We start from the raw sequence: 19,628 nt of genomic DNA, 5'->3' as shown, positions 1-19,628 counted from the left end.
TCCCTTCTTCCTCTTTCTGTGTTGTTTTGGCTTCAGTTACATAGCTTTAGGGGGGATCAGTTAAAGCATGGTAAGAGATGTATTGATTTTTTTTTTAATTATTTTAATTTCGCCACTGAGTTCTTAGACAAATTGTACTCTGAATGTTGGTTTCCATTTTTCTTTAAGCCTGTTGATGGCATCTGAGTGTGGCACCTTAGGAAAACAAGACAAAAATTAGATAGCACAGCTTAAGAAGTTCTTGTGCTTGTCATTTGTGACCTACACAATATTAATTCCTTATTGGAATTTAATAGGTGGCATTGTGATTCTTTTTCACACATTTGCATACTTCGTAAAATGCTTAGTAAAAAGAAAGTTCTCTCTCATCGAAAGGAGAGGTTGTATTTAGGACAGCTCTGCTTCCACTGTCTGCTCTTGTAGTTCAACACTGAGTTGTTTAATAGATTTGATTCACACAAGCATTCCTTGAGGACTGACAGCTGAATCTAGGAAGTATTTATATCTTCCTGTTCATGTCCATCATGATTTGGAAAATCATTCTTGCTCTTGTAGTGATATGAGGAGATATGACGGGCTTATTACTGAGGACACGTTCTCATGCTATTGATGCTCCTATCTATCAAATGATGATGAACATGAACCTGTTCTGGGATGATACTGATTTTGTAGTTCAATCCCATTCATTCTTAGTCAGAATTTTATCACTGTGTCTAGTGGGATCTCTGGCTGGCAAAATACCTATCGTTCTTAGTGTGTCTCGTTTTGGAGTCAGTATACTTAGGGTCAAACTGATACCTATTCTTCTTAACATGAATTTGATTAAACAGTTAAATACTACAAATATAGCAGTAGACTCCTCCAATGGAACCTCTGGGATATGTAGTCCATGAGCTTAATATTCAATTATTATACTTGGACACACACACACACACACACACACACACACACACATATATATATAATTTTATTGAAGATTTTTTTAAAAAAAGGTTAAAAAGTAATACAAACTAATATAAAGTGAAAGAAAAGAAGAAAGAAATCAAAGCAAAAGCTAAAAGCTCAAGAAAGGGGGGGGGGAAGTAAAAGAAAAATAGAAAAGAAAGAAAAAAGATACTAAGAAGTAGCTTCCGATCTTCTTTGCAGCAGTTATAAGTACAATTATAAATTTACCTATTACTCTAGGTTACAAAATGACTCTCTTCTTTCTGTAATCAATTCTATATAATTATCAAGCCATAAATCATAAGTTCATTTTTTTCTGATTTTTCTGTTTTTTCTGCTTCATGCAAAAAATCTATTAGGGGTTTCCAGTCAACAATAAACATAACGATTGTCTTGTGTCTGATCAAAGAAGTCAATTTAGCCATCTCAGCAAGTTCCATCATCTTCACCAACCATTCCTCCATTGTGGGTAGTGCCAACTTTCCATGTTTGATCATAGTTGGACATCTTATGCAAAGACCCAGCTTCCATGAGAAGAGGATGACTAGTAGCAAGATGGATGGACTCAATTACAAAAGCAATGAATGCACTACTGAGAAACCTAAAAGTCCAGTTTGAGGACAGATCATCCTGGAGATCTGTTTATGTGATCACTAAGAGTTATTGGCATGACAGTACATAATCAAGTAAACAAGTAATCTTAATATTCACATTTCAAGAAGGTATGGAAGTCACCAAACCTTCATTCAAAGGTCCAAAGAACATGAAAATGGGAATTTATGAACGATAAGATTTTTTTAAAAAGCTCATGGATTATTCTACATAACCAACCCAGTACTATGATGACACTGTATAATTTATTAATGAATGGCCAATTGCAAGTAACTGTGATTATTGTTAGGGGCTGCCTTTATTTGATGAACTTGCTGTTTGTAACCTATCAAATCTCCTTTCTTTTCCAGCTCATGTGTTCATGATTGGAGATCTATTTTTGCCATATACCATTTCCTTATTGCTGATCTTTCCTTTTTGTTTGGTTTCTTAGACAGTATAGAAGATGAAATGGAAATGGCTACGGTACGGCATCGACCTGAAACCCTTGAATTGTTGGAAGCACAGAGCAAATTCACAAAGAAGGAACTTCAGATTCTATATAGGGGGTTCAAAAATGTAAGTGTCTGTTGTTGATTTTGCCATGAACCAAAGGGTAGCTAATTCATAAGAATTAGGAAATGTCTTTTGGTGACCTTTTCTGCATAATTACAAGTTCATGCCTATTTATCATTAAGATTATAATGCATTTAGGAACATGATTGTAATGATTCATTCTCTGGGAATGGTTGGCTAAGATGACCCAACGTTGTGACCTTGTGGGGACAAATTGCTTCTCTGGATACTGTTGCAGAAACTGCAAGAGTTTTGCAGAAAAGTTTGTGGAAGGAAGGATAGAAGAAAAATGTACAAACAGAAGAAATGCAAACCTGCAGCCAAGTGAATTAGATAAGTTTCAAAAAAGGGGTTTAATGGAAGACATGATCCACAGGAATGAGAAGGTTAGGATTAGGGATCTGTAAAAGACCAGGCAGATAGATGGAAAACTAAAAGATGAAAGTCTATAGAAATGAAAAAGATCCAGTCTTACTAACTGATGGGAATTAACTAGCCAACCCACAAGTGCAGATGAATATTTTTTCTGTAACCTTACTTTCATGCAACAAAATGCTAAGAACCTGTCCCACACAAGACATTTAGTTTTTAATTTTGGAACTTGGCAGGGGCATCTCTCTGAACACTTTATCGCTGAAAATAAAAAGTCATCTTGGGCTCAGGACAGCTGTCCCAAGTACTAAGGAAGCTAATCTCAGATCAGGAAGAAATACCTATTCTACTTGTTTGAATTTTTAACATTTGGATTACGTCTGAGCTTCACACATTAAGCTTTTGGAAGTCCTTTCAAAGTACTTTTAGAGTTCATGTCACAATGATAAAATCTCTGCAGCAATGCACAGACTGGTACATCATTTTACTTTGCAGCAATCTGAAATGATAAACCCTTGGAAGTCAAATGTCAACAAAAGTTATAATGCAAAGAAACTTTGAACTATTAAGTCCAATTTCTTTTCTAAAGAGAATTCTAGGCTTCATTTTCTAATGAATTCATGGAGTATAATCATACAGCATTTAATGTTAATTTACTGATCTGTAGTCTTTGCGATCAAAGTGATCCTCCAGTGCTTCCTCCCATAGAGTTACAGCTCCTACTCCTTCTCACTTTCCTACTTTCATCAACCCTTACTGTTTTTCCTTTTTCACTACTGATTCAGTCTAGAGCAGGGTTCCTCAACCTCAGCAACTTTAAGATGGGTGGACCTCAACTCCCAGAATTCTGGGAGTTGAGGTCCACCCATCTTAAAGTTGCTGAGGTTGAGGAACCCTGGTCTAGAGGGCTTTCTTCCCTTGCATCTAATCGTTGTGCAAGCATGCCCTGGCAACATATTTGTGTATGTGTGTTCTTCTCCTCAGGATGTTGCTTTCATCTTATCCTTAGTCCATGACTGAGACAAGCTTAAGTTCTCTTTATTGTATAAAAGAATTTTATTTTGTTTTCCTTTTTTTTTTGCCCCTTCAAGGACAGTTTCAAGGTGTTTAACAGCTAGTGAGGCTTTGCCCCCCATTAACTGGAAGAGAAGTCAGGTGATTGGCAGGACTTGAAGCAGAGGCTATAGAGGCCAGGTAAGAATTAGCAATGGAGGCCACAAATTCTATGGGTTTTTTTTGTTTTTTTTTTTGACTCAAGGATGGATGGAAAAGGCTCACCAACTCCTTCATCTATGAATTTTCTTGCAGGTCCTCCTGCCCTCTCTTCTCTTGGCCTCTCAGCTCTTCTGGCATGTAAGAGTAGATCTTTCACCCATTCTGCTGGAGCTATAATGCTGCTCCTTTGCTCTCTTCCCTCAGTCTTCTGCACTGGCAAAAGGAATCCCCACCCAAGTAGATCAGGTTCATTGCCCTGATTCTTATTTCCTATCTATATCCATCCTCACTTTGCTTCATATTTTATGTAAAGCAATATAGTGAGCAGGGGAAAGTTTTTCTTCCTCTCTCAAAACACAGGGACCAGTGGCCAGCCAATGAAGCTAATTGGAAGGAGACGGAGAACAGACAAAACATAGCCCTTTTTCATACAACAAGTACAGTGGTACCTCGGTTCACGAACGCTTCTGTTCACGAACAATTCGGTTCACGAACAGCACCGTTCGCAAAATTTTGCTTCCATTCGTGAACTCTGCATCGGGTGACGAACATGACCCGCGGCCCTTTTCCCTGCTGTGACACGTGGTCGTGGCTTCCTGTAGGCGAGATCGCGGTCACAGACAGACACTGTCTGTGAAGCTTTTTGGTGTGCTTTTTAGCATGGCTCCAAAGAAAGTGCAGAGCAAGCATGGTAAGAATAAGTTTTTGAAGAAAATAACCATTGAATTGAAGAAGGAAATTGTAGAAAAGCATGAGCGTGGTATTCGTGTGACTGATCTGGGCTCGGAGTACAAGATGGCGAAGTCAACAATCTCGACTATTTTGAAGAATAAAGTTGCCATCAAAGAAGCTGATGTGGCAAAAGGAGTAACGACGTTAACCAAGCAGAGGACACAAGTGCTGGAAGAGGTGGAAAAACTTTTGTTAGTTGGTTGAATGAGAAACAGCCGGCAGGTGATAGAGTTAGTGAAGCTATGATCTGTGAAAAAGCCAGGAAAAAAGTGATTTACTGCAAAAAAAACCCTGTACAAGCACAGCGAGTGAAGAATTTAAAGCCAGCAGAGGCTGGTTTGGTAAATTCCGCAAGAGAAGTGGCATCCACAGTGTGACAAGACATGGTGAGGCTTCCAGTTCTGACAAGGCTGCTGCAGAAACCTACAAGAAAGAATTCGCAGAATTCATGAAGGTGGAAGGATACGTCGCTCAGCAAGTGTTCAACTGTGATGAAACAGGGCTCTTCTGGATGGTTATGCAGTGCAGGAAAAAACAAGTGACATTAGACAGATTTTGCACCAAAACTCAGCTTGCAGCTAAGAGGCAAAGAAGAGAGGAAACCCCTGAAGGAGATCTCCCCAATGTCCTTTTGGAGGGGGACTCTCCCTCCAAACAATAACCGCCTCCCCACCCACCTTCCCATCCTCCACGCCAGAAGTCACCTCAAGCAAGGTTAGCGTTCTCTCTCTTCATACTGTACTGTACTGTACTTTGTTTCATATTTTTGTGGTTTTAAAAAAAAATACATAAATACATGGTTCAGAACGGATTAACCATATTTACATTGAACCTTATGGGAAAATTTGATTCAGGTCGCAACCAAAATCGGTTGGCAACCAAATTCGGAGGGGTCAGAACGGATTAACCGTATTTACATTGAACCTTATGGGAAAATTTGATTCGGGTCGTGACCAATTCGGGTCGCGACCAGAGTCACGGAACGAATTAAGTTCGTGACCCGAGGTACCACTGTATAAAGTCAGGCTTGGGCGACAAGCTAGCCAGTCAATTCCTGTTGCAACCAACAGATCAACATTTGGTTGATCTGAAAAAAGCAGACCCTGCATATGTGGGAAAAACTCTAGGAAGAAAAAAAAACATGATTAACCTGTGGAAGTCAAAGATGTAGTGATAGCCACAAACTTGGATGACTTTAAAAGGGATTGGGTACATTTATGAAAAACAGGTCTCTTGAAAGCTATTGGTCTTGAAGATGCCATGTTACCTCTGAGTTTGATAACAGTATATCTCCAAATTCTCTTTGCAGAGGAACAACAATGTCAGAAGGATAGGTCTCTATCTCATGCTTGCAAACGCCCCAAAGACATCTGTTTGGGCACTGTGAGAATACTCCTTCTTTCTGTGTGATTGTTAATATTACAAATGGCTGGAAGTATTGAGAAAAGTTCTTGCTGATTCCCAGTATTTAACAGTAAGCGATGTTGACCTAAAGCTTTTTGTCTAGCTGAAAACAAGAATCAGTGCTGATATTCATTTGCTTACCTTCACTTGACAGTTGCTATGCAGAAAATAAGTACTTTGCTATATTTCTGGGAATAACAGTCTACTGCAGTGTTGTCCAAACTTGGCCACTTTAAGATGAGCCAATTCAACTGGCTGGGGAATTCTGGGAGTTGAAGTCCAGTCATCTTAAAGTGGCCAAGTTTGGACAACACTGGTCTACTGGATGCTGCAGTGGTATTGTAACAAATATTATTGTTTTACAAATGCTTGTTACAACTGAGTTATATTGAAACCAGCACTTCAAAACTACATGGAAAAAGCTGACACAAAGTACCTTGTCAAAGTAAATCCAATTCTCCTCGTGTTGCAGATATAGTAGAGATACAGTACAGGTAATCCTTGATTAATGACCACTTGTTCAGCAACTGTTTGAAGTTACAACAGCACTGAATGAATGGTACTTATGATCGGTCCTTGAAATTCCGGCCATCCCAGCGGCCCCACAGTCACATGATCACATGATCACACTTGGGTGCTTGGCAACCGGCTCACACTTACAACGGTTGCAACTTCCGCAGTCCCATGATCACCATTTGCAACCTTCCTTGCCGGCTTCCCACAAGCAAAATCAATGGGGAAGTCAGCAGAAAAGGTTGCAAGTCGCTCTGGTAACTCTCCCCTACCTGACAGCAGCCACTCCCAGCCCCACTGCGCTGACACCAGCCATCTGCACACCCTTGCATGCCCTCCCCCACTTGGCAGCAGCTACCCCAAGCCCTGCCATGCTTGCAGCCACCTGCACACCCTTACATGCCCTCCCCCACCTGGCAGCAGCTACCCCAAGCCCTGCCATGCTTGCAGCCACCTGCACACCCTTACATGCCCTCCCCCACCTGGCAGCAGCTACCCCAAGCCCTGCCATGCTTGCAGCCACCTGCACACCCTTACATGCCCTCCCCCACCTGGCAGCAGCTACCCCAAGCCCTGCCATGCTTGCAGCCACCTGCACACCCTTTCATGCCCTCCCCCACCTGGCAGCAGCTACCCCAAGCCCTGCCATGCTTGCAGCCACCTGCACACCCTTACATGCCCTCCCCCACCTGGCAGCAGCCACTTACCTGTCTGCTGGCCTGCTTGCAAACCCCTGGGACTTGCAACTTCCTGCTGGCTTCCCCGCTGACTTTGGTTGTTGGAAGCCGGCAGGAAGTTGTGAGGAGGTGCTCGCATAACGATCCAAGATCCTTGCTTAACCACGGCAATGGGGAGTCCCAGGATTGCCATCGCTAAATGATGCGGTCATGTGACGTTGTTCTTTACAACCGCATCACTTCGCGATGGAAATTCTGGTTCCAATTGCCGTAGTTAACCAAGGACTACCTGTAGAATGCACCTATCTCAGTGGTGAGTGGAACTGATCCTCGGGAGTGTTCTGTAGGGGAACGTTTGAAGTAAACTTGTCTGGACGTCTCGCATTTATTCACTGGGGTCTGTACTTTGCACTGCATATGAATATGCGTATGTGATAAGTATTAATAATAGCATCACTAAATCTGAGCAATGAATTACAAGTATCGTTTGTATATTATAAGTATAATAAAGTTGTTACAGAAGGGCAAATGATCTGATGAATGAATAGCTACCATGAGATTCCTTGTAGCTGAGTAATACCCAATCTGAGTAACAGGAGCAGATTTCTTGTTTTGTTTTTAGAAAAAAAAATAGTTTCTATATTGTAATTGGGAAATAGGTTTAATAGGGTCCTCAGCTCCTTAGACTTTTAATGTTGCAATCGTGTTTTTCATCTTCCCAGCTTTCAGGAGCGTGGCTGATGAATCATCCTCAGGCTGCTATCACAGTGGGAATGCTCCATTTTGTAGCTGGCTTCCCATCCTCTCTCCTTGCCACAGAATGAAAGTTTGATTGCTGTAGTCATTAACCTTTCAAACCGACGGCTCTGTGGCGTGCCTTCTTAAGTAGCACTTCACAGTAAATTGCGCAGACTGTCAAACATGTGCTCAACGGGCAGCCTTTTTTTCCTCCATCTTCTGGCCATTGATAAGTTTCTTGCAGTTAAAAAGGCACAAAAGGGAGGGGAGGTTTTGTATTTCTCTAGATTTCCCTCCCCCAAAGTATAGGTTAAATATTTAGGATTGGCCCAAGCTGATTCAACCCAGCCATTCCCTTATTAGCAGAGCTCCAATGGCGGTGTACTTATAGATGCGTTGCTCAGCGGGGCTGCCAGGTGGCTTCAGTCAATGCACAATATGTTCATGGGTGAGCTTTAGCAAATCCAATGAAAATCTAGGTCTCAAATATGGCAGACTTGGAGAACATTTTTGGTTAGGACATGTAGGCAATTCAATAAGATTATGGTCTGGCTTTTTAAAATAAGCTTCATAATGTAAATATGGCCCTCTTTATCTGGATAACTAGCTCGCTCCTAGCTAATTCTAATGAAAGTTGGGATATTATGAATTAGTCTGAAATGCTTGAGTGAACTGTCTCCAATATTAAGGAAATAAGAAATGGTTATTAGGAGTATCATGGACAGCATGAAGAACCAATCCATCAGTCCTCCATCAAACAAAGACTGGCTGGTCCCTTGACAAAATGGTCACCAAGTAGAAAGGCATGTGCTTTGAGCATGAGATAGAAGTAGAAGAATGACTTACGTGGTTGGCAAGGCAGGAAGGTAAGAAAATGGGAAGACAAGATGAGGAAAGCAATTTATTAGCAAAGGTGGGTCATAGGGGTTCATAGTTTGATCTCTCCTTATATTTTGAAGACGGAAAATAATGACTACAGTTTGTATTGCCATTTTCAGCAGTAGAATAGTATTGTTAGTAAAGTAATGAAGAGATAATTCCCCCCAATATTTATGCATCCTGGTATGAGTACTTAATATTACATCCTCTGGATATTAATTAAAACTCTGTATGTCAGGGTTAGGGTTAGGGTTAGGGTTAGGGTTAGGGTGCGTGCCTTTCAACCAGACTAAGCTTGAGAAGGCATCATTTGGTGTGTTTAAGCACGCGTTGATTATTTTTAGGCTATCTTTAAATAATAAGGTTTATGCAGCTCATATATACCAGTGGGTATCAACCAACAACAGGTAGATATGCTTTCACCTACTGATTTAAATGGATGGATAGACACATATATCTCAGCATTTATATAGAAGCTGAGAGGTGTGGTGTTAATTTATGATTTGCTGGTAACACAACACTCAAGGAGAGCAAGTCACACTTCTGTAAAGGAAATGGTATGGTTTTATTTTATTTTTTTTCTGCTATACAATTATGGAAGTGCAAGAACAGCCATGGCATACTGTGAATTTCACACAAAGAATTGTCACAAATACATCAGTACTTGGGATGTTTTTTATAAATGTTCATAACAAAAAGGGTGAAAAGTTGTGACCTGCAGTTAGAAGTAGTCAGATTTTTGCCCTCCAAAATGTTTCGTGGAATAATGACCTTCCAAATCAAAGGACGAATTTGTTAGTTTTTTATCTGCTGTATTAAACAACTTTTCAATGTGGAGAAGTGTTTTCCAACATGGAAAATGGAACAAAGTATATGAAAGTGATTTAACAAAAGACAAGAATTATATATGTAGAAAAATCAGATTTCATAAACCAGCATATATGTCAATATCTATCCTTGTCTACCAGAGATCAGAACAAATATTTTGTAGTGATTGCTGGAAGGTAAACTGTATACACACACGCGCGCACACATGTACACCCTCCAGTCAGTGTTGACTCCTGGTGACTGCCTGGACAAGCCCCTTCAGTTTTCTTGGCAGCATTTCAGAAGTGCTTTGCCCTTGCCTCTTTCCCAGGGTTGAGAGAGAGCAACTGTCCCAAGGTCACGCAGCTGGCTTCTGTCATCAAATCCATTGGAAGATTCTTTCCCTGGAAAATTGCACAAGGAGGTATGTCATTAACATGAGCCCTATTCTGGATGCATCCAGATGTGCTCTCTTCTGCAACAGTTATGCTTCAATCATGGAGTATATGGAGGTTTTGTCTGATGTGTCTACCACTAGTAATCTTCCTATGAGTTTCCATCGGTTCAATCATTTTTCTTACTGTACAATGTCTGTTAATGAGAAAAAGAGCAGAATAGCCACAAGATTTGGAAAGGGAGATAAGGAAAAGAAAATTCACAACTGAAACAAGAGTGGTCCACATGTTGGTAACACCACTCCTTGCTCTGTCATTTTTGTTTGTTTCACACCATAGCACCAACGTCATGCAAGATCTTCTTTTGTGGACACAGCTAGCAGAGGGTCATTCTTCTGCTCTTGGAAGCGGCTTCATGGGGGTGCTAATTAGTAAATAGTACACTCACCACAAAATTGCTGGCTTCTTGAGAAATAAAAAGCTATTTATGAGTATTTGTATCACCTCCTTCCACATCAAGGGGTACCTTCGCTGTCCCTTTGAACCAAGAGGAGAGCCCACTGGAGATTTTTGCAGATCAGCATAATCTGAACCTTGAATAGTTGGAAATCATTTAAAGCTAAGAGGAGTGAGATGCTGTAGCTTTGCTTTTCTCATCAGCCTGGGAAAGGTCTCAGTGCAAAAGTGCAAGGTGAAGTTTAAAAGTAACAAGAGCCTTTCCTTTCCTTTCCTTTCCTTTCCTTTCCTTTCCTTTCCTTTCCTTTCCTTTCCTTTCCTTTCCTTTCCTTTCCTTTCCTTTCCTTTCCTTTCCTTTCCTTTCCTTTCCTTTCCTCTCCTCTCCTCTCCTCTCCTCTCCTCTCCTCTCCTCTCCCCTCCCCTCCCCTCCCCTCCCCTCTCCTCTCCTCTCCTCTCCTCCCCTCCCCTCCCCTCCCCTCCCCTCCCCTCCCCTCTTCTTCCCCTTCCCCTTCCCTTATTCTCCTACAACTCTACCTGAATACAGTTACAGATGCATGAACTTGTAGTGAAACCAACATGACTTTTAAAATGTTTCATACTCGCGTGTTATGGGCACACCGAAAGCAGTGAAGGATAGGTCATCAACCTCCTATTGTGTTTCTTTCTGTATCTGGATAAAACAAGTGCCTAGTGCATGCAAAAGATTACCCACAGTCACAAGCATAAAACCAGCAGTTTAAAAGTGAGCTTCTTACCCAGCTTAATTTAAATGTTGGAGAAAACTGCTCATTAATTTAAAGCATGCAGGTCTGCATAAATACGAATTAGGACATGGCCAAATTCCACCAGTCGCTACTCTCAGTATTTGGGATAATGCTTTCTTGCTTCCATATGTGGAAGCCCACTGCAGTTGTGGAAGGCAGTGATTTTGTAGCACTTTCTCTTCATCTGGAAGGCACTTCAATGCATGAACGTGCCCATTAATGCCTCCTCAGTTCCCTAGTTTGCACAAATCATAACTTGCTGTGATGCCTCATTCAGGTGGCAAGCTATTATTGCTAACTAAAATTATCACTAACTCCAAATCATGGTTTGCATAAAAGTGATTTAATCAAGGAACAAACCATGCAATGGGTCACATTCCAAAACATGGGAGTGGGGCAAGACAAATAAATCACAGGAAGATAAAAACTTAGGGAGAAGGAAGAACTTAAATTATTTTTGGATTTAATTTGCATTCAGTTGCATCAAATAAAAATCTTGAGCCCAGGAGAAATAACACAATCTGTCTGCTGTTGGTGGCATGGAGTGTTATTTGTGATGGAAATTCTGAAAACATTCTCTAGCAACTATTTAAAGATGATCTGTATAAAGTCTTTTTTTTTTTTTTTTTTTTAGGGAGGAGCAATCCTGCTTCTTTTCCACATGTGCATTTTCTGAAATTATTCTCCATGTATTTAATAGTTCTCCCTTTCCATCCCAGCTTTCAGAACCTTCTGCAGACATTCTGAAGGCTGCATGGAAGTGTCAACTGTAATTTGCTTGGCATGGATGCCATGACACCTACATGGAGAAAGGGACAAAGAAGAAATCTACTTGTGGGGAAAAGGGAATGTCTGAATCCATAGACTGCTTAGGAATCACCAGACATAATCCAGAATAATACTAAATCCATTGTAGGATGTCTGTTCTAGACATATTGGCATGTTGGTAGAACTTTCAAATTCATTTTGTTGTTGTTCAGTCGTTAAGTCGTGTCCGACTCTTCGTGACCCCATGAACCATATTGTGCCAGGCCTTCCTGTCCTTCACTGCCTCCCTGAGTTTGCTCAGTTTCATGCTCATTGCTTCAGTGATGCTATCTAACCATCTCATCCTCTGCCGTCCTCTTCTCCTTTTGCCTTCAATCTTTCCCAGCATCAGGGTCTTTTCCAAAGACTCCTCTCTTCGCATTAGGTGACCAAAGTATCTGAGCTTGAGCTTCATTATCAGTCCTTCCAATGAGCAATCAGGGTTGATTTCCTTTAAGATTGACTGGTTTGACCTTCTAGCAGTCCAGGGGACTCTTAAGAGTCTTCTCCAGCACCACAGTTCAAAGGCATCAATTCTTCGGCACTCAGCCTTCTTTATGGTCCAACTCTCACAGCCATACATTACTACTGGAAAAACCATAGCTTTGACTATGCGGATCTTTGTCGGCAAGGTGATGTCTCTGCTTTTTAATATGCTATCTAGGTTTGCCATAGCTTTCCTCCCAAGGAGCAAGCGTCTTTTAATTTCATGGCTGCAGTCTCCGTCTGCGGTGATCTTGGAGCCCAAATAAATGAAGTCTGTTACTGCTTCCATTTCTACCCCTTCTATGTGCCAGGAATTGATGGGTCCAGATGCCATGATCTTAGTTTTTTTAATGTTGAGATTCAAGCCAGCTTTCGCACTCTCCTCTTTCACCCTCATCAAGTGGCTCTTTAGTTCTTCTTCACTTTCTGCCATTAGGGTGGTATCGTCTGCATATCTGAGGTTATTGATGATTCTCCCTACAATCTTAATTCCGGCTTGTGATTCTTCCAGCCTGGCATTTCTCATGATGTACTCTGCATATAGGTTAAATAAGCAGGGTGACAGTATACAGCCTTGTCGTACTCCTTTTCCTATTCTGAACCAATCGGTTGTTCCGTGACTGGTTCTAACTGTTGCTTCTTGGCCCACATACAGATTTTTCAGGAGACAGGTAAGATGGTCTGGTACCCCCATCTCTTTAAGAATTTGCCACAGTTTGTTGTGATCCACACAATCGAAGGCTTTTGCATAGTCAATGAAGCAGAAGTAGATGTTTTTCTGGAACTCTCGTGCTTTCTCCATGATCCAGCGAATGTTGGCAATTTGATCTCTAGTTCCTCTGCCTCTTCGAAACCCAGCTTGTACATCCGGTAGTTCTCGGTTCATGTACTGCTGAAGCCTAGCTTGTAGGATTTTGAGCATAACCTTGCTAGCATGTGAAATGAGTGCAATTGTGCGATAGTTTGAGCATTCTTTGGCATTGCCCTTCTTTGGAATTGGAACGTAAACTGACCTTTTCCAATCCCGTGGCCACTGTTGCGTTTTCCAAACTTGCTGGCATATTGAGTGCAGCACTTTAACAGCATCATCTTTTAGTATTTTAAATAACTCAGCTGGAATACTGTCATCTCCACTAGCTTTGTTGTTAGCAATGCTTCCTAAGGCCCACTTGACTTCACTCTCTAGGATGTCTGGCTCAAGGTCAGTGACCACACCAGCATGGACATCAGGGACATTAAGATCTTTCTTGTATAGTTCTTCTGTGTATTCTTGCCACCTCTTCTTAATCTCTTCTGCTTCTGTTAGGTCCCTGCCTTTTTTGTCCTTTATCATGCCCATCTTTGCACTAAACGTTCCTTTGATATCTCCAATTTTCTTGAAGAGATCTCTAGTCTTCCCCATTCTGTTGTTTTCCTTGATTTCTTTGCATTGTTCATTTAAGAAGGCCTTCTTATCTCTCCTTGCTATTCTCTGGAAATCTGCATTCAGTTGCTTATATCTTTCCCTTTCACCCTTGCTTTTCACATTCCTTCTTTCCACAGCTATTTGTAATGCCTCATCAGGCAGCCATTTTGCTTTCTTGCATTTCTTTTTCCTTGGGATGGTTTTAGTTGCTGCCTCCTGTACAATGTTACAGACCTCCGTCCATAGTTCTTCAGGTACTCTGTCTACCAAATCTAATCCTCTAAATCTATTCATCACCTTCACTGTGTACTCACAAGGAATATGATCTAAGTCATACCTGAGTGGTCTAGTGGTTTTCCCTACATTCTTCAATTTAAGCCTAAATTTTGCAGTAAGAAGCTCATGATCTGAGCCACAGTCAGCTCCTGGTCTTGTTTTTGCTGTCTGTATAGAGCTTCTCCATCTTTGACTGCAAAGTATGTAATCAATCTGGTTTCAGTATTGACCATCTGGTGATGTCCATGTGTAGAGTCGTCTCTTGTGTTGTTGGAAAAGAGTGTTTGCTATGACTAGCTTGTTCTCTTGACAGAATTCTGTTAGCCTTTGCCCTGCTTCATTTTGTGCTCCAAGGCCAAACTTGCCTGTTATTCCGATTACTCCTTGACTTCCTACTTTAGCATTCCAATCCCCTATGATGAAAAGGACATCTTTTTTGGTGCTAGTTCTAGAAGGTGTTGTAGGTCTTCATAGAAGCGGTCAACTTCAGCTTCTTCGGCATCAGTGGTTGGGGCATAGACTTGGATTACTGTGATGTTGAATGGTTTGCCTTGGATACGCACTGAGATCATTCTGTCGTTTTTGAGGTTGTATCCCATTACTGCCTTTCCCACTCTCTTATTGACTATGAGTGCAACTCCATTTCTTCTAAGGGTTTCTTGGCCACAGTAGTAGATATAATGGTCACCTGAATTACATTCGCCCATTCCCGTCCATTTCAATTCGCTGATTCCCAAGATGTCGACGTTCAATCTTGTCATCTCATGTTTGACCACATCCAGCTTGCCTTGGTTCATAGATCTTACATTCCAGGTACCTATACAATATTGTTCTTTACAGCATCGGACCTTCTTTTCGCTTCCAGATACATCCACAGCTGAACGTCCTTTCGGCTTTGGCCCAGCCGCTTCACTCTTTCTGGAGCTACTTGGAATTGCCCTCCGCTCTTCCCCAGTAGCATATTGGACACCTTCCGACCTGAGGGGCTCATCTTCCGGTGTCATATCTTTTAGCCTTTTGACATTGTCCATGGGGTTTTCTTGGCAAGGATACTGGAGTGGGGTGCCATTTCCTTCTCCAGTGGGCCACATTTTGTCAGAACTCTCTGTCATGACCTGTCCGTCTTGGGTGGCCCTGCACGGTATAGCTCATGGCTTCACTGAGTTATGCAAGCCCCTTCGCCACGACAAGGCAGTGATCCATGAAGGGGTAAATTCATTTAGAAGTGGAGAAAAAATGTCTTTCTACTTTGGAATTCCAACTCAGTTCAACATTTTTTTTTTTTAATTACTTCAAGAATTCTTCAATATAATGCATGCAGTGTCTTTTGGTTTTGGTATTTGACTTAAGATCCATTGGCACTTTTATTTGCAGTTGGATGTATGAATAGTTTTTAGTCCTGGGATAACATGCACAAACTGATGACAACGAAACACAAGGAGAGTAGTAATCTGGTGTGTATGAGAGAAAGGCAGTGCAAGAGTCACACGTGGTTGATTGTCAGATGGAGTAGGGTGCATCTCCCAAGACCCAAAACATGATCAGCAGACTTAATTCAGCTTGGTGTGTCACAGCTTTCTCAGGGCTAGACCTTAGACACCCTCAGCTGATTTTGACAGTTACTCAGTTGCTGATAAGAGTTATGTGTGGGTTGAAGAATTTTCTTGAATGCCTGAATTTCTCTGTAGTGCCAACCCTTTGATCTCATTAAGCATTTGCTGATTTTGCTTTCCAGGAATCTCTTGAGCCCCAGTTGAATTTTTGAGAGTAAGGCATCTATCTATTCTTGGTGCCACAGAGAATTTTATTTGTGGTGGAGATTCTGAAAACATTTTTTAGCCTCCTAGGATGTTTTAAAGGTGGTTTTAAAGGGGGGATTTGCATAGTTTGGGCTGAAATGAGAAGCAGAAACCCAACTAAAAATAAGTTATCTAAAGAAACCTTGAAAGGAGAGTATTCTAACTTAGCAGATTAAGAGCAAAGAAGAAAGTGTTCCAGAGGCAACCATGGTCACCCACGGTCACCCACATATAGATTTACAAAACATACTGTAAACTGGGTGACTACTGGATGGTTCACAGTAGCAGATTTTATTCAGTCTTTGGGATTTGTGGCTCTGGTAGATTAAGTAACATTATCAGGGTGTACCAACCTCTGTCTCAGTGTGTCAGTGGGTTTGAAAAGCACAGGTATGTGTTGTTTTTCAAATATCCATTTTATCTTCTCTGACACACCAGCCATGTATGGAATGACAAGATTCTTCCATTGACTCTGGGTCTTAGCTCTGTCTGCTGGTGTTTTTTTTTTTTTTTTTGTTGGATCTAGAAGTGGATTTAATAAAGGCCCAATTTGGATACCCACAGGCCTTAAGGGCTGTCCTCGGGTGTCTGTTTTCTTTCTTTTTGGCATCTATGGAGATGGGGATGGTTTCTGCCCTATGGTGTAATGTCCTGATAACTCCTAGTTTGTGCTGCAGGCTTGTACACCCTAAAGATCGAACATGAAAACATAAGAAGAGCAATGTAGTATATGCAGTCCAGTGCACTGAGGAGTGTTCAGCGCTCTATATTGGGGAAACCAAACAGCCGTTACACAAGAGGATGGCCCAGCACAGGAGGAGCAACAACACAGGACCAGAATCAGCAGTTTACCTTCATCTAAAGGAAAAAGGACACTCATTTGAGGACAATAATGTTCACATTTTGGACAGAGAAGATAGGTGGTTTGAGAGAGGAGTGAAGGACTCCATTTATGCCAAAGTGAAAAATCCTTCCCTCAGTAGAGGTGGAGGCCTCAGACACAACTTGTCTCCCATTTTTCATGCTGCTGTTTTGTCAGTCCCCAGGAAGATTAAGACCACTTCGCAAGTTCACCAGGGAGGCAGCACTTAACGACCCACTTGGGAATGAATGAGGGATAGGAGAAAGACATCCATATCTCAAAGACTCTACTAATCACATCTCCTATTGTTGCTTCAATGAGCCCATCATGTTAGTGAAAAACGCAGTCACCCTGGAAGGCATTTATGGGGTCCCCCCAACCAACTTTATAGACTGAAGTAGCTGCTTGGACAAGCAGCGAAACATATCAAACCAAAAGAAAAGAAGTCCAGTTCCCATGACTCAACCTCCAGATACTTCCCTTGGACAGTGACTCTTAGACTTCTGAAGAAGAGTTTGTCCAGTGTTTCAGAGACAAGAAGGAAAAAAGCTTCAACGTATATGGAAGTGAGAAATCCAACAGCCTCTTTTCCAAAGAGAAAAAGTCATGTGGTGGCAATGTTTGAGTTGCTGCTAAGAAGAACAGAGTTGGCAGTCTGCAGACCAGACATGATATCAAGGGAAGTTGGAGCAAATGATTTCCAGAAAGCACCTGAGAAGAATATCAAGAGGCTACAAGAGTTAGGCAAAAAAGTTCAGTGCACAGATGGCATTTCTATCCATTCTTCCAGCTGAAGGTCATGGCCAGAGAATAGAATGGAGGATTCTGGGGGTGAATGTCTGGCTCAAGTGATGATGTCATTGAGAAAACTTTGAATTCCTGGACCTCCTTTTAAATACAATTTATTTATTTGTTTATTCAGGAGATTTAGGGGCTGCCCCAACTCCAGAATGACTATGGAGGTCTTACACTTAAAATAGGGGGGAAAAAAACAAGAAAAAGAACCTAAGCATCCAAACTGCTGGACAATGAAACAATGTGAGATGGATGGTCACATGCCAGATGGATTCTCCCTTGGTTAAACAGCTGTTCCAAAGTGTGGTCCTTAATGAATCTATGTCTACATAGTGGGATGTATGTAATGGGATATCCCAGGATGCTGTCCTGGGCCCAGTGCTCTTCAACATGTTAATCAATAATTTAGAAAAGGGGATAGAAGGAATGTTTATCAAATTTGCAGACAACCCAGAGCTGGAGGTAATTGCTAACACCTCAGAAGGCAGGATCAAAATTAAAAGGATCTTGATAGACTTGAACACTAGGCCCTGTCCAACAAATGCTGTTCAATGGTGAGAAATGTAAGGTTCTGACTTAGGCAGGAGAAAACAGATGCCCAGGTGCAAGATAGTTGCTACCTGGCTCAGCAGTAGTACTTGTGAGAAGAATCTGGGTGTTCTGGTAAACCACAGATTAAGCATGAGCCAGCAGTGCGCTTCAGCTGCCAAAAAAGCCAGTGCAATCTTGGATTTATCAATAGATGTATAATGTCAAGATCACAGGAAGTGATGGTTCTATTCAATGCTGCAATGATTATACCATGCCTAGAATATTGTATCCATTTCTGGTTGCCACCATGGAAGACAGATGCTGAGGAACTGAAAAGAGCAAAGATGGTGAGGGGCTTGGAAACTAAATCCTATGAAGTGTGGTTAAAGGAACTTGGTTTGTTCAACCTGAAGAAGAGAAGGCTCGGGGGAGACATGATAGCAGTCATGAAGGGGTGTCCCAGGGAAGAGGGGGTGGATTTATTCTTCATAGTGCCCAAAGGTAGAACAAGAACCAATGGGTGGAAGAGGGAGGTCCAAACTTGAAATAAGGAGGAATTTCCTGAGTGTGAGACCTATTAAGCAGTGAAACAGCCTGCCTCCTGGAGTCATGGGGGATCCAACACTGGAGGTTTTCAAGCAAATATTGGACAGCCATTTGTCTGAGATGATCTGAGCATTCCAGTCCTGAGCAGGGGATTATACTAAAAGACCTCCAAGGTCCATTCCAAGCCAATGATTCTATGATAACAAGGAACATCATCCAGAAGACCTCTGAAAAAATGAAATACAGGTAGTCCTCAACTTACAACCACAATTGGGACCAGAACTTCTGTCGCTAAGCAATGTGGTCATTAAGTGAGTTGTGCCCGATTTTATGACCTTTTTGCCATGGTTGTTAAGCAAATCATGCAGTCATTAAGCGACTCCAGCTTTCCCCATTGACTTTGCTTGTTAGAAGCCCCCTGGGAAGGTCGCAAATGGCGATCACATTACCCTGGGACACTGCAACTGTCATAAATGCATGCTGGTTGCCAAGTGCCTGAATTTTGATCACATGACTGCAGGGACACTGTGAGAGTTGTTAAATGCAATGACTAGTCATAAGTCACTTTTTTCAGTGCCATCATAACTTCAAACAGTCATTAAATGAATGGTAATAAGTCAAGGACTACCTGTACCAGAAGTTCCTACCAAACTCTTTAAAATTAAAAAGAAAGAGGGAGGGAGGGAGGGAGGGAGGGAGGGAGGGAGGGAGGGAGGGAATGTGTCAGTGTCACTGTCTGATAATTGGATCAGGAGAGAATAAGCATGGAGAAAGAGAGAAAAAGGTTTTCCCAACTATGGCACAACCTGCTTTTTCTGCCCTGTCCCCATGACGTCGCTTCCTCATTCAGCCAAGCTTGAATCCCTTTATTTGTGCTGGAGTAACCTCATCTTTCCTCCTTTATACTGACACCACCCAAGGGCAGGCTCAAGTCACCACAAATGTGTTAGGTTTTGTCACCCATTTTCTTGGTGGGGAGACAAGGAATTGCAGTGATGGGCACAGACACACAGGTGAGGCAGAAGAAGAACCAGCCACAGAGATGCCAAGCTAATTT

At 41.7% G+C, this 19,628-nt stretch overlaps 1 protein-coding gene across 2 annotated transcripts in view; it reads left to right on the top strand.

Annotated features, from left to right (window-relative positions):
- The window catches only part of KCNIP4 (potassium voltage-gated channel interacting protein 4), a 108,965-nt gene that overhangs the window by 63,065 nt on the left and 26,272 nt on the right, over positions 1 to 19,628 (top strand). For both annotated transcript variants that reach the window (XM_088131438.1, XM_088131439.1), the window contains exon 2: positions 1,991 to 2,115. In XM_088131438.1, coding sequence (XP_087987564.1) covers positions 1,991 to 2,115 — 125 coding nt within the window. The remainder of the gene's footprint in view (positions 1 to 1,990; positions 2,116 to 19,628) is intronic.

Source organism: Python bivittatus, unplaced genomic scaffold (genome assembly GCF_059951505.1).
Source record: "Python bivittatus isolate LINGU-HERP-01145 unplaced genomic scaffold, Pbiv_v1 ctg000960_np1212, whole genome shotgun sequence".
Classification (NCBI taxonomy): Eukaryota; Metazoa; Chordata; class Lepidosauria; order Squamata; family Pythonidae; genus Python; species Python bivittatus.
Note: the sequence above shows the minus strand (reverse complement) of the source record. Positions and strands in the feature narration are given on the sequence as shown.